Raw genomic sequence first — 15,401 nt, 5'->3', positions numbered from 1 at the left:
AAGATTTAGCTCTTAAAGTCTGTACAACTCCAGGTATGACTTCAGTAATTAAGACATGAATTAAAGTATGGGTGAGAAACTGAAGCACAGAAAGGTTAAATGACTTAACCAAGGCCACCCAGAAGTCAGTAGCAGAACCCAGAGCTCTTGCCTTATGTGCTAACATGTAAAATAAGAAGGCATTTCTTTCTAAAGTGCAAATTTAACATTTTCAGAGTCACTGCCATCTTAGCAGCTGGAGCACTGCATACTGACACACCTAGCTCCATTTTTATGCAAATTATGCGTGAGCCATAGGCTCCTGATGAGCTGCTGACATGTCCTTTAGGTGGGCAAAGGTTTAGCTGCCCAGGTTATATTATTATGAAAGAGTTCAAAAAAGCCCCACACCTCTAGGTCATCTTAGTTAAAAGCTACAATAATCTTCTGGATAACAATGAGGTACAATACAAATTCACACCATGAAATACTCCCAAGGGCACAAGCCAATAAAAACTTTATTTACACACATTCTCATTACACAACATTATCAGTGGCAGGTTTCCCCACACACGCAAAGAGTCCCAGACATTTATAGGTGGCCTTTACCATCCAAACAAAGTAACCGGCAAACAGTCCAGAAAACAAAGAATTAAATGCTGCAGCAAGTTTGGCATTTTCCTGGGCAAGTTTCCCTTCTCTTAGCTCTCCTCAGACCAGAGAACCAGAGCTCTCCTCTTCACACATCTGCTTGGCTTTGGCTCACTTAGGGATGATACCTCCTTTTTCAAACAAAAGGTTTAAAGAATTTCACAACAAAAATGTAATACAAATATTCACTGTAGAGGGCATTTGGTTCGTTTGTTCTTTGTGGGTTCATTGGCAATTTGGCCAAAGTTGTATTGTGTGCTTATCAGAATTTGTTTTAGGATTTATTAAAGGAGTATAAATTTGTTGCATGATCTCCCCATACCTAGTCCCATCCCTCTATTGGCAGGGTGGGCAGCGGAGAAGGAAATCCCATCTCTGAGGCTCCAGTCTTGAAAAATTCTACTAATCTGAGTTGTGTTAATATTTTGGACAGCCAAGTAAATTTATCGTTAACTTTTACATCATCATCTTGGCAAGGATAGATTTTGTGGATGGGCTGAAAATTTTTCCATAACCATGGGCCACCAGCCAGGGCACTAGCAACAACTTCACTTGCTGCTGGATCACAGTCTACATGCACCATCTAATGAAGGACAACTGCAGGACTGTTTTGTTTTGGGGTTCATTTACTATATACAATCTATCCTAGTTTGCTGTGAGTTTTCTACCTTGATGAGCTTTTTAGTTTAAAGTTCTAATGAAGTTTTAAGTCTTCCTCTGCTCCAGGATTTCTTGGCAACTTCGGTACACTTCAACCAGACAGTCTAGACGTGGCTTGGAGCTCTAGAGGTCAAGGAAAAACAGTCAGGCTCTGGGCTGGTTGCTGAAGAGGTAAGAGTTTTAATATTCATCCACAGTAACATTTGTCAGATGGAGGAAGGAGCGGGAAGAAGGCTCACACAAAGCAAGCTACCATTGGCATGGATATAGAGGGAACTCAAAAGCAAGGCATCTGCAGTAGATTATTTTCCTGAAGCGAGATGATGACTCTATAGAGTGAACTCCTCTTGTATCCATACAACTTGAGGTGATCCATCAGGCTCCAAGGAAGGGCTGAGGCAGATTGAAGGGGAATGATTGTATGAGCATAGCGTGTGTTGTACCTGCCCTGTGGTTAGAGGACTTCAGTCCTCAAGGCTGTCAATGCAGTCCCTTTAAGGAACAGGACATTCACTTTGTTCTTTAAGTTAATGCAATGTTATGGTTGAAGTTTTAAACACTCACAGGCTAGAATATTCAAGTTGATGGGTCACAGAGAAACTGTAACTTTTATCCTTTGTACATGTAGCATTCTGTATGACTAAATCTGAGCTTTAATTTAATGCCTCAATATACATGTGCAACAGGACAGAATTACAATTGTCACAGGAACCACAACTTTGAACTTCCCAATCTCACCAACAGTAACATTTTTCCAGTTTAAAATTCCTTGACTTTTCAGTAATAATATAATAGCAACATTTTTTCAGAAGTTCTCAAAGTGCTTTGTAAACTAATTAAGCCTCACAATACTCTTCACAGTAAGCGTATCTTTTTTATTGACGAATAAACTGACTTTATTCAGAAGACTTGTCCACGTGTACACACTGGCCAAACTGAACGTTGGTATGAGGAGGGGTAATTGCTAAATTCAATGGCTTAATTTGGCCCAGTAGATCAGTGCCAGATGCAGGGAAAAGAAAAAATTTGACTGCACATGCTAATACATACATTTGTTACAAGTGAAACACATATATATCTCATGAGAGGGTGGGGAACAAATTATGTGACATGAGACAGGGAGCAATCGTCCACTGTCAGTACTTGGAGTATTTACAGAGAAACCAGAAGGACCTGGTTGACAGGAGACAGAAATACCTCCATAATAAAGAAGGGCACTACTGCAATTGGCTCCCTCTTATACTAATCAAGTGTGGCTTTTAGGTTCCTGGCAAGTTACTAATGAACCTTTGCTAAGCCTCAGTGGTCCTTGGGCTTTAACTATAACTCAGTAAACAGGGGGATTTGGTGAGATCTCTACAGCTTCTTTTTATTAGCCTTGTACATATATCATACTGAGCACTATGATTCTGGTGTATATAATATGTAATGCCAAAATGCATTCCACCAAGAGTATTATGTTATTGTTACCTTTTTGACATTTTGTTAGTCTGTGCTTTCCAGCCTTGACTCCCTTATAATAAGCCATCAATGCCATAGCTGCAAAACATCCACATGGTCCAAATATCACTTATGATGAGGAAACAGAATACTATTACTTACTGGCATTTATACAGCACCTGTCATCCAAGGATCTCAAAGTACTTTATAAAAATGATTAAGTGTTGTTCTACATTCTGCAGATAGGTAAGACTGAAGCACACAGAGGGTGAGAGGATTTTTCACAAAGCAAATCAGTCTCTGACTGTGGAATAAAACCCAGGTGTCCTGATTCTCAGACCCATAACCTAATCGTTACCCCCATACTACCCTACATATATTTTTCCTCCTCTATTTACCATAAGAAGCAGCTTTCCTCATATTGACCCAATGTACCTGGATCCTGCCCCGGAGGATCTACCTTTAAGAAAGGGGAGTTCAGACTCCACAGTGCTTAGCCTCTTCTACTACTGTCCACAAGAGGAGAGGACGTGGACTGAAACCACCAATTCATTCCACATAATCACTAAATGGCAGTCAAAGGATAATGATTTTCTGTCACTACTGACCTGGGTCAGATTAAAGCCAACAGAGAGGTGAAAGGTTCTGTATCCCATTCCTAACCTTCTGAGTCATCTAGTCCCCCAGGGTTTTATGACTTTTGAGCTCCCAAAACAGCAGTGTAGTATGAAGTCCACCTAAAAGCTATCTTTGTAAATGTTGCCAATGGCAGCTTGAGAAAACAATAGGTCAGGTCAGTGCAGACGTGTTAACGGGCTCCGTCAGATGGTATTCATTAAAATTGCCTTCTCTAAAGTTGGCATAACAGAGAGAAATAAAGACTGTAGAGCGGAGGCAACAAGAGGTTACTGCTCCTGTTAAAGTATCTGTGAATGCAACCTCAAATAAGCATGTCAGATTGTCTTAGGTGAGAATTATTGAGGGGTACTGCATTTCAGACTAAAGCATCCTCTTTCCTAGCTCCTTGGTAGTGAGTGGTTAAAGGAGAATCAAATACAAGTATCAGGGTATACCCTTGAAAGTAGCATTGTTCAGAGTTGGGTGGATGCGAGAAACCACACCCAAATACAAGCCTATCCCTTGGCACTGGCAATGAATAGAGGCAGCTGAGATCACAGTCCGATGCCAGGATTCTCGGTGGAGCTGTATGGAATTCACTCATTGCAAGTGACATTGGATTTGCTGAAGAAGCTTAATTCATTAACATTTGTAAGTATCTTTGAGATCTTTGCCTATCATCAGCAACATGTGCAGCTGAATGCAATTTAGCTGTGTGTAGCCATTGACAAATTGTGTTCAGTAGTGATTCAGAAACCATGGCTAAAACCTGACACTCAGCAGTAGGTAATTTTCATAGGTAGAGAAGGCTGTAGAGTCATTACATTATACAAAGTATACAAAAAATTGTTATTACTATATTTGTACTTCAGTAGTGCCTAGGAACGTGAAAGGAAAACCCATTGTGTTAGGCACCGTACAGAGTCAGACAGTAAAAAGAAATTCCCAACCCCAAAGAGCTCATAACCTAGGTTACGACAAGTCACAACAAGTGGATCGTACAAATAAATGGGCAGAGAGGAGAGGAAAGAAGGTAATGTTAAGCAGAGGTCTCAGCTCACCACTTCTGTTTCAATATCTTTGATTGTCATTGGGTAAAAAAGGGAGAGACCATCCACTTACTTCAGAGTACCTCCTTACCAGAACCTTTGACGTGGGTAGCTGAGACTCTACTGGTGGCAGCACTGTATAGCCTGAGGAGCAGACTACACACAGAAGCCAGATAAACCGAGCTGTATGAAACTCAGCAGCCTTGGTTCCTAGGCTGACCAATGAGCTTTTCTCTTGGGTTGAGATTTGCACATCTTTCTATTCCTACTCTGAATCCAGAATGGACTACACGAGAGCCAAAAGTGTTTTCCCAACACTAATTTCTACTGCTCCTGTGGCACCAGCTATAAAGTGCTGTAGGAATCAAGCTGGCGGACTCCGAGGCACATCTCCGAGAGAGCAACTGCAATGGGCTGAGTGAGGGGTTATGGAATGAAAAGTGCTGAGAACCCCAGTAATACCAACAAACTACAAATCTGAGTCTCTCCACAATCCATTTCATTCTCACCTGAAAGAGCGGCACCACCTCAGATACCCCATGAGGTTCCCGAGGATCTTGGAGAAGAATGCACAGGTAATAGATAACTTTTTGCTAAAAAACAAAAGCAAAAACCAACAAAGCATGAGAATTTTATCAGCGTGCCTTAAATTATCAGTGAGAGGGGATCTGTTCCTAACAAAAGTGACCTGAGGGAAGGGGTAAGGCATATTGAGATGACTCAGCACCAACAACTGATTTAAACGAGGAACAATTTTTGCTTTAAAATGATGTGGTCTCCTCTCATCTCCCAACTGTGTTTTACCTTAGAAATATCAGGAATGCCCTGTTTTTCTGGGTTTTGCTGGAGGATCTTTTAAGGCTCCTATAGCATAGATATTGTGATCTCCTTCCCTTTAACTGAAAGGGTAATGGTGCTGAATTTTTAACAAAGACGTTGTTTTTCCAAAATGTTCATCAGTCACTGTAGTTCAACAGGTATTAACAAAAAGCAAACACAAAAAGTGTTTTAAACAGTCTGACTAAAAATTCCTTCCGCTCTTACCTTTTTGACTCATGATATCATTTTACTAATTCTCCAGTTATCACAGGATTTGTCTTTCCTTTAAAATTATATCATAATTAAACAGGATTGTGAAGAATCAAGAAAGGATTTGTCCTGGTCTGCACTGACTACAAAGACGCTGCCAGTGACATCCTGTTAGTAGACTCACTTCTTCGTGACTGTGTTCAAACATGGTAACGTTTTGTCATTTAGTGCAGCACATGAAGTCTTCCAGACTAATCAGACCTGAATAGACTTAAAGCAACAAAAAACAAATTTTAAAGACTTTCAAGCCTTCTTTAGCCATCAAAATGAAGAGAAAAAAAAAAACATGTCCAAGCTCAGTTGTTTTTTCTTTTGCAGGTCTTGGTTAAGATCTGCACTGCAGTGCTATGAACTCCAAGAGGTTTTCCTGCTCTTTCGTTCCAAGAAGCCAGGTATCTCCTTTCTATACCAATCAACTTCAAAAGCGTTCTCTCAAATACTTTTCAGAGGAAAATGGAGTTCCTGCAGCCATTCCATCTATGGCTGAGATCTCTTCAAATCTTACAAGCCAAGCACAATTGGACCCAGTCTACACTGGAAGGGAACAAATCTAGGGAAACAACCAAACCAAACCCACCCACCCACACCAATATATCATCCCAAAACATACACAGCCCATGCACCTCAGTCTCTAAGGCCCTGTTTACATTACAGTACATTGACACTGCAACTCCCTCCCTCCACTGTCACCCAATATATGTGCAATTTTAGCCACATTTAGTATTACACTTTTAATCTGAAATCAACTCCAATAAATTGAGAGGATAGTTGCGGCTTTCCCGTAAGACCTTAAACAAAATCAGAAAACCACAAACATAATGAGATTTATTGTGGTCTGTCTTCTGATTTATAAACCATTTGGTGTGTCTGACATCGGGACCAACACTCACAGGAATAGCACAAGAGGGAATGTTTACAACCGCTGACCCAAATTCACCCTGATGTAAATCCACTACCACCAACTTCATTATATCAGGGATGAATGTGGCCTTTTGTTTTAAATGTCCTCTTTCCAGCAGGGTTCAGAAAGGAAAAAGATGCTGCAATGGGAAGAGAAATCAGGAACATAGAACATAATGTTGGTGAAGCTAAGGACACCACACCAGTCCAAGAATTTCATGCCTTGACAACAAAATCTGAATCCATTGCCCAGTTAAAACAGTTGTTCCTAGCCACAAGCACACGGGAAAACATAACAGATGCAGTATTGATTATGCTGTACAAGAAGAAAGGCTGTATGAGCTGATTACCATATAGATGGCCTCATTGATGACCACGTCCTTCACTTGGCTCATTTCAATGAAGGTTGTATTCTCTTTGCCCGAAGCATAGGATGAGGTCATCTGGATGCCAAGTGAGCCAATGACTAACAGGGACTCATGGTCAATTTTCACAAAGTGCAGGTACACGATCAAGCCAATCAGGGTGATAAATATAGCAGCTGAGAGCACCATGCTGTTCTGTAAAGAAAACCAAACAGGCATTTAGGCTCCAACCCTGCAATTAACTGCATGCAAGCATAGACATGGGGCTATGTACAGTAAATTGTAGGGTCATCCATGAAAGTCTGATAGTTCCCATCTTGCTTGACACACTGTGGACTAACCTCTAGATCAGGAAGCATGATCTGAACTTGATACCTTGAACTTAATTAACATGATACCTTGAACTTAATTAAGTGCCAAGCTCTGTGGTTGAGTGCTGTAACAGACTGATACCTCAGTGGATCAGGCCTGGAGGGGGACCTATAACTGACCAGTGGGTTCTACTAACTCTGCCCCAAAACACCAAGTTATATCATACAAGACAGACTGTCATATAAATGCAGATTATGATGCAGTTACACTTACAAAGATAGACAGGTATTACCCCTTTTTTATAGATGGTGAATCAGAGGCCCAGCATGATTAGAGAGTAAGGATGGTCTTGTGGTTCAAGCACTGGATTGGGAATCAGAAGATGTGAGTTCAGTCTAGTTCTGCCATGTGTGACCTTTATTAATCTTAATTTCTCTGCCTTAGTACCCTGATCGGTACAATGGTAGTAATACTTGTCCCTTTCTTCAATGCTTTGTCTTGTATATTTAGACCGTAAGCTTTCTGGAGATGGAACTGTGTCTTGCTAGGTGTCTGTATGGTGCCATGATCTTGGGACCTTTTGGTATTACTACAATATAAATAATACATGCTAAATCAATGATTAGATTAAACTCAAGCAGCAGGTCACTTGAATAGCTGAGAATAGTATCCAGGTGTCCTGACTCAAAATCCAGTGCTCCATCCCCAGGACCAATTTTAGAGAGAACATTGCTGAGCATAGGAAATATTAATTCTATCACTAACGGACCAAAACTCTGTTGTTCTAACTCATTTCATGCCACTTCCCAAACTGAATAATCCTTGGTGGCTGTCTGGAAGGAGGAATGATGCTGGACTGCTCGCTAGCACTGTTACAGGAGAAAGGGGTCCTGCGCTGCACTAAGAGGGTGGTGAGATTGAGGCTCAGGTTCTTGGGGTAATGGAAGAATTTCAACCAATGGTGTACAGCTTAGATCAGTGTTCTCCACAGCTTGTATAATCAAGTAGGAAGGCACTGGGGGCAATTGCTGACAGATTAATGCCTTCTTACAGAAATTTAGGATACAATTCCCTCACTAACAAGTGGCTGTTAAATCCTTGCTCAATAAACTATCTTCTGACATTGACAACCTTGCCAATTATCACCCTGGTCTCTTATCTTTGCTTTCTGGGAAATGTCACTGAGAAGGTCATCGTGTGGCAATGCTAGTGTTAACTGTAGTCCTCAGACTTTCTTGAGCCTTTTCAGTCCATCTTTTGGCTTCAATATACACTATAGAGATTGCACTGGTCTCATTGGTTGTTCACAATCTCTTAGTAATGCTAAAGGTCAGATATTTATGCCTATTCTTTTAGATCTGTCAACAGTCTTTAAAATCTTTGCCCACAAGGTCTTGTTGACACATGACCACAAGTACGTAGATGGTATTGCTAGTGGAGTGCCCTTCTTTCCCCTCAGAAAAATTTGAGAGAATTATTCTCCGTGATCACTTCTCTGCCCCCAGGAAATATCTCCTGTGGGTTTCCAGACACTCATCTCCCCTGTTCAGTGTATATAATCTGGCTCCCATCAATATGCTAGACATGGATCCATATACATAAAAAAATACATGATCCCTGCCCTGAAGAAGCTTACAAACTAACTGAGGCTTCTGGGAAGATAATGAGATCAGAATGTGGCTGTCATGCAACTCTGACTCATTTTCATCAAATGAAGATGACAGAGCATCTTTGCTTTCCCAGAGCCTGGGTGAGCCCAAGACTTGGGATATGAACTAGCAGAAGCTCAGCTCAAGCAGAATTGCAGTAATGCTCTACATGGGGATACCCCTAAAGATCACTTAACAGCAACATCAGTCAGTCTTCCTGAATAGTGATATATTACATCCATTTGCTAGAAACTGGCTTTCTATTCACTTCTAAGAATTTACTTTGCCCTGTATTATCAGAGTCTCAGCTACCTAGTGCATCATCTTGCTCTCCATAAGCCATCATAACAGCTGAAGTCAGATGGAGTGAGTGTTCATGCTCACTATCCCCTAGATTTCTACATCTGGGGGCTAGATGTACCGATGCATGTTCATTTTCATTATCTGAGTCAGATGCCACCAGCAGAAGGCTGATTTTCTTTTTTGGTGGTTTGGATTCTGTAGTTTCCACATCAGAGTGTTGCTCTTTTAAGATATCTGAAAGCATGCTCCCTACCTCGTCCCTCTCAGATTTTGGAAGGCACTTCCGATTCTTAAATCTTGGGTTGAGTGCCGTAGCTATCTTTAGAAATCTCACATTGGTACCTTCTTTGCGTTTTGTCAAATCTGCAGCGAAAGTGTTCTTAAAATGAACATGTTCTGGGTCATCATCCGAGACTGCTATAACATGAAATATATGGCAGAATGTGGGTAAAACAGAGCAGGGGACATACAATTCTCCCCCAAGGAGTTCAGACACAAATTTAGTTAACTCATTATTTTTTTAAATGAGCGTCATCAGCATGGAAGCATGTCCTCTGGAATGGTGGCCAAAGCATGAAATGGCATATGAATGTTTAGCATATCTGGCACTTAAATACCTTGCAATGCTGGCTACAAAAGTGCCAAGCAAATGCCTGTTCTCACTTTCTGGTGACATTGTAAATAAGAAGAGAGCAGCATTATCTCCTGTAAATGTACACAAACTTGTTTGTCTGAGTGATAGGCTGAACAAGAAGTAGGACTGAGTGGATCTGTAGCCTCTGAAGTTTTATATAGTTTTGTTTTTGAGTGCAGTTATGCAAAAAAAAAATCTACATTTGTAAGCTGCACTTTCAGGACAAAGAGATTGCACTACAGTACTTGTCTGAGGTGAACTGAAAAATACTATTTCTTCTGTTTATCATTTTTACAGTGCAAATATTTGTAATCAAAATATACACTTTGATTTCAATTACAACACAGCATATAAGACAGAAAATGTAGAAAAATATCCAAAATATTTAATAAATTTCAATTGGTAGTCTCTTGTTTAACAGTGCGATTAATTTTTTTAATCGCGATTAATTTTTTTGAGTTAATCGCGAGTTAACTGCGATTAATCGACAGCCCTACCCTATTCAGAATCTAACAACTTCAGTTTGACTCAAGGATAGCTTTCAGAAAGGCATCCAGAAAGTCTTGATTTGAAGACATCAAGATATGGAGAATCCACCACTTCCCTGCTCATTTCTTCCAGCAGTTACTCACCCTCAGTGTTAAATTTGTGCTTTATTTCTAACTTGAATTTGTCTGCCTTTAACTTTTGTTCCTCTTCTGCCTTTCTCGGAATTTGCGCCGGTTTAAGGCGCTGGCTGCTGCCTGGTGTCTGTGTGCGAAGGTGGTGGGGGCAAAGGGATTCCCCAGGTAAATAATGACAAAAGGTCCCTTCTTTTAAATAATGACATAAACTGTTTTCCAAATTTCCGTGCCCGCCTGGAGACTGCAGCACTGGGAGCCTTTGATAAATGAGCAGTGGCCATGGGGGACCCTGATGGGGCGCAGGGGACGCGGGCTGACGCCAGGGCTCCCCTGACGGCGGATTTCGGGCGCCCCTCACGGGGGCTGGGAGAACGTGGCGGCGCATGACCTGGGCGCCCGCAAGGCGGAGGAGGCTTTGGGGGGCCCCGCCGGGGCAGAGCCCCGGGGGCGCGGTCGGGGCGGGCCCGGGGAGCCCCTCGGTACCTGGCTGAGCACGAAGAGCCCATAAGCCGCCAGCCAGACGGAGCAGGTAGCGGCGCTCAGCGAGCGCAGCTGCAGCCGGGGGCAGCACACCGAGAACTCCCGGCAGGAGGCGCTGTACTGGCGGCGCTGCAGCGCGATGCGGCCCCCAGACACGGCCCGGTACACCCCCTCCTCCATATTGCCCCGCCAGCCAGCCAGCCGCACTGAGCGGGCCTCCCGCCGCGCAGAGCGGCCCCGACTGCCCGCCGCTCTAGCCACCACTTGCCGACAGCTCCATGGTACAGAGCTCTCACTTCCGCAGCCGCCCGGGCGTGCTCCCCATGTTGCCCTTTGACCTGACTCGGTCTCCTGCCTCCCCTGAACCGCCCGCCTCCTCCGGCCTCTGGGGGAGCTGCTGCCCGAGGAGTCCGGGGCCCAGCCGCCCTACGCAGCCGCCCCCGGCTTTGGGGTGCGCAGGCCCCTCCTGGAGCAGGGGAGCGTTCTGATCCCTGTTTGAGGGATGGGGAACCTGAGGCCAGGGGCCGCACAGCTGAAGAAGCGGCCCCCGAGTGACAGACTGTTGCCCTCCGCCCCATGGGCTCGTACAGCGGGGAACTTAAGTCTCCCAGTGCCCTTATCCGTACCCGCAAGTGGTCGCCGCACAGCACTGCTGGCCCAGTTCACAGGCACCAAGTCAGAGGCGTGGTTGTGGCTCCTCACGAAGAGCCGTAGTTTGTGAAAGGCGAAGGCCCAGGTTGTCCGTGGCTGCTGATTGTAGGGGCCGCCCATCTAAATCTGAGCTCCATTGAACCTGATTTTTCAGAAGCACTGAGCACTCCCGATCCAGATAAAGGCATGGGGAGATCCAGACGCTCAACACCTCTGACAATCAGGCCCAAGGTGTCTCAATTCTGTAATTGAAACGAATGGCCACGTTTTGATTCTACTTAGTGCTTGAGCGCTAATAAGGTAAAACATGCAGGCAGAACCCTCTTGACTTCAGTGGGGCTTTATGCTGGTATAAATTTCTCTAGTCCCACTCTTAGCAGGGTGATTACCTGGTCTTGCCAGGTGTATCCTATAAGAAGGACACACGCTAGCAGCCTCCTGGAGTCCTAGAAAATCAAGCTCAGACAAGTAAGACAAACCCATCCTAAGGTAAGAGAGTCTGAAAGAGACTCCCAAATATTTTCCTGGCTACTAAACCATAATGACTCTATCATAAACTGTAAACAGGTATGGCTAGATACTTTTTCTGAATATCTGTTTATTTTAAAATCTAGCAGTGTTAGAAATTTAAACTGTTCCTCTCTGTGAGCATCATATTTATCTACAGTGAATTTTATTTAATTCTCTAACTCAGGTGCCTCTGAACTTCCTCAGTCTTCTGAAGTCTTTGACTAATCTAAATAATCTTGTGTCATGTGCAGATTTTGCCAGATCACTGTTTACCTTCCTCTCCAGGTCTTTAATAAATAAGTTTAAACTGCTCTTAGTATAAATCATTGCAATATCCTCTTATTTGCTTCATTCCATGATTTAAAAACTGATGACTTATTCCTGTTTGTTTTCTGTTTCTGTCAATTTGTAGTACACAAAAGAACTTCTCTTACACCCTGTGTCTAGTTTCCTTAATTACACCTTCTTATGAGGAACCTGATTAAAGCTTTTTGAAAGTCTGAACCAATAATATCAACTGGTTTTCCTTTGTCACCCTCAAAGACTTCTCCTAAATTGAGGGATGTGATTCTCGGTTAAAGCCCACATTAATTGGGTCTTGTATTGTGTTTCTCTAGGACAGGTGTTCTTCTTAATATTGCTTCAAACAACTTGCCAAGTGCTGAAGTAAAGATACTGGCCTTTAAATGTCAGGCTTAATCCTAATGCTTTAAAAAAATAGACCTAATATTGCCCACCTTCTAGTCCTCAAGAATATCAGCTAGCTTTCATTGTAAATTACATTGTTTTGTTAGCAGCTCACTCACTTAATTCTTAAATCCTTCAGAACTTTTGGGTGAATACTCTTTGGACCTGATGGCTTGCTGCTGTCACCATACCTCACAAGGAGTAGACAAGAGAGGGAACTGAAGAACCCATGCCTAGGAATGCCTGCTGCAGAGGTACTTATGAAATTAAAAGAATTAAAAAGAAAAGGAGTACTTGTGGCACCTTAGAGACTAACCAATTTATTTGAGCATAAGCTTTCGTGAGCTACAGCTCACTTGATCGGATGCTCAAATAAATTGGTTAGTCTCTAAGGTGCCACAAGTACTCCTTTTCTTTTTGCGAATACAGACTGACACGGCTGTTACTCTGAAAAGAATTAAAGTTAGCTGAAGTTTGGTTTATAATTTGTGGCTAGTACAGAAAAGCCCCCATCAACAAGTAAAAGAAGGCTATGAAAATAATAAGTATTATTACTTATAGTGCGGAAAAGATATATGTGGTTCAAAAAGTAACTGATAAAGCAAAAAGACAAAGGAAAACTGTCTTAAAAGAAACAAGTACAAACCATCCCATTATTTAGCTGGTAATAAGGAGAGAGGAGCCGAAAGGAAGGCCTTGGAGGAAAGAAAGTAGCAAGGATAAACTGCTTCAAACTGGGTTTTTGCTAAAGCTAGCAAGTTAGCTGAAGTGTATAAAGAGAGCCATGAAGCTGCCGGTTCTTTTTCAGATCCTACCTGATCATGCTGGAGCATGCCAAGATGAAATGGTTTTCCCTAGGTCAGGCCTGTTCGTAAGTATACTGATCATGTTCTTATCAATATTTTATTACTGTATTGGGTGTAGTAACTGTTCATTTTTAGGGTGCTATGCATGTTTACAGCAATTGTATAAAATACTATTTGGTCTTTGGATTTAATAAAGGAATTGTTGATTAAATTAGCATTTGGTGGTCTCCAATAATTTCAGATACTATTAATGATTCCAAAATTTTTGGTGACCAGAAAGGACCCCTGACAATTTCAGTTGCTGTAAACCCCCAAAGTGAAGGGACCTGTTATCTAGGGACAATATAGAATTCTCTTGAAAAGAGAAATTCAATAAAATAAGGGGAGTAGAGGGAGATATTCTAGATATCTATGTAAAAGAATGCTTGCAGAAGTCTGTTGAATGCCACTGAAATTAAAACAAAAAAAAAACCGTTGGCAGCCACAGAAAAAACAGTATCTAGTTTCTTTTATCCTAAGGCAAAGAGAGCCAAAATAAAGCAGCAGTTTCACAAGCATTATTTCTGGTGGCTACAAATGAAATATGCCACCCTGAGGGATGAATGCAAAAAGCATAGAGAACAAATCAAAGTTGTAGAGAAGGAAACAAGCTAAATGGAAAAGATTCCTGGAAGGAAAAAATGATGTCTGTCGCATAAATCCAAAGTGAAAAGCAGTTGTCTTTCAAGGACCATATTTAGTGAGTACAGCTTTGCAGGCAAAGTGTACTAAGTTAAGAAATAAGTGCAAAAAACATAAAGATAAACTTAGAGACTGAGAAAAAGTCAGCAGAGAAATGTTGTTCTGGGAGATGAGACAGAAGAATTATAGTCCCAGAAGTTAGTAGCTAGTGCGGTCTTGGGAAGTGTCTTATTAAACAAGGAAAAACTAGTGAGTAAGGAAAAGGTATGTGCAGTTAAAAGGAGCTTTTGTGCAAATTAACACTGCAGAGCTCAGAGGGGACTAGACAGTTGAGGGTAGTGCAAGTAATAAAATGTTAAAAAATTAGAAGTGATTAAATGTTACAGAATGTTGGTGTTTTACCAAAAAAAAAAATGCTTGGGTTGATAGTGAAAGACAGTAATGGCAGTACAACGCCATGCAGTCATGCCTTAGTAATGAAACAAATTATGTAAAGGGGAGATGAGTTGGGCACAACTATGTTTTGTCCCCAGAAGCTTTTACAGCTGTTTAGAAGGAAAAGACCGCTTCTGGAGAAATGTATCTGTAAATAATCAATTGTAAATAGCTGCTGCTGGCAGAGTGACAGTCTGATTAGAACTATTGACTATGGAGAGACACAGTGCGTGAGGTAATATCTTTTATTGGACCAACTTCTGTTGATGAGAGAGAGTTTGTAATACCCTCTTTTGTATGTTTAAAATGAATTGGCTTTTAAAAGAGTCCACTAAAATTCCATCCAAATCTTTCATTCAAGATTGCAAAGCTGACACCCACACACACACTCTTTGAGCAGCAGCCAACATGTCTGGGCAGTCTTAAGTTTGTTAGTTAACACTTTGGGTGTCTCAGTGCTATTACAAAGTTTAACTTTTTTTAATTAAGTTATAAATATTAAATATAAACCAGTAAATGAAAATAGGGAATAAAAGGGCACAGGCAGAACTGGGATAGTGGAGAGAGATCCTGCATCCCTTTTTCAGTAACGAAGCAACAGCTGAGAGAGCTGTAGAAGAAAAATAAAATATTAATGTATTTTGTGTGTGTGTGCGTGTGTATATATATATATGTTATAGCAAATAAAAAAGTGAAAGTTAAATTATGAAAGGAGTGAGCATTTCTATGGAACATGCAGTGTATACTGTAAAAGAAATGTAAACAAGACATACTACTTAATTAAAATCCTATCATGGCTCCAAAGAGGCTTTTTCAGATGGCTGTGTGTTTTGGAAGCAGAAACCAACTCAGCACCAAGAAAGATCAGTGAATGTAAGA

At 41.7% G+C, this 15,401-nt stretch overlaps 1 protein-coding gene across 2 annotated transcripts; it reads right to left on the bottom strand.

Annotated features, from left to right (window-relative positions):
• Positions 1 to 474: 474 nt before the first annotated feature.
• Positions 475 to 10,986, bottom strand: PIGH (phosphatidylinositol glycan anchor biosynthesis class H). Of its 2 annotated transcripts, none has more exons than XM_074955515.1 (4): positions 10,756 to 10,979; positions 6,737 to 6,946; positions 4,907 to 4,990; positions 475 to 1,413 (listed from the first exon to the last, which is right to left on the bottom strand). In XM_074955515.1, the coding sequence occupies exons 1-4, from the start codon at positions 10,930 to 10,932 to the stop codon at positions 1,336 to 1,338; spliced, it is 549 nt and encodes a 182-aa protein (XP_074811616.1). In that variant the 5' UTR covers positions 10,933 to 10,979; the 3' UTR covers positions 475 to 1,335. The 2 variants fall into 2 exon arrangements, with proteins under 2 accessions (XP_074811616.1, XP_074811617.1); XM_074955516.1 differs by lacking the exon at positions 475 to 1,413 and adding an exon at positions 1,420 to 1,683 and having other exon boundaries at positions 10,756 to 10,986.
• Positions 10,987 to 15,401: the final 4,415 nt, after the last annotated feature.

The sequence above is a fragment of the Natator depressus genome, chromosome 6, assembly GCF_965152275.1.
Source record: "Natator depressus isolate rNatDep1 chromosome 6, rNatDep2.hap1, whole genome shotgun sequence".
Classification (NCBI taxonomy): Eukaryota; Metazoa; Chordata; order Testudines; family Cheloniidae; genus Natator; species Natator depressus.
Note: the sequence above shows the minus strand (reverse complement) of the source record. Positions and strands in the feature narration are given on the sequence as shown.

Coding starts and splice junctions, on each gene's coding strand:
- PIGH (XM_074955515.1), bottom strand. CDS start 10,932: ATGGAGGAGGGGGTGTACCGGGCCGTGTCTGGGGGCCGCATCGCGCTG. Junction 6,947..10,755: donor GGCTCTTCGTGCTCAGCCAG/GTACCGAGGGGC, acceptor TTTTCTTTACAG/AACAGCATGGTGCTCTCAGC. Junction 1,414..4,906: donor AGGTGGTGCCGCTCTTTCAG/GTGAGAATGAAA, acceptor CTTGACCTCTAG/AGCTCCAAGCCACGTCTAGA.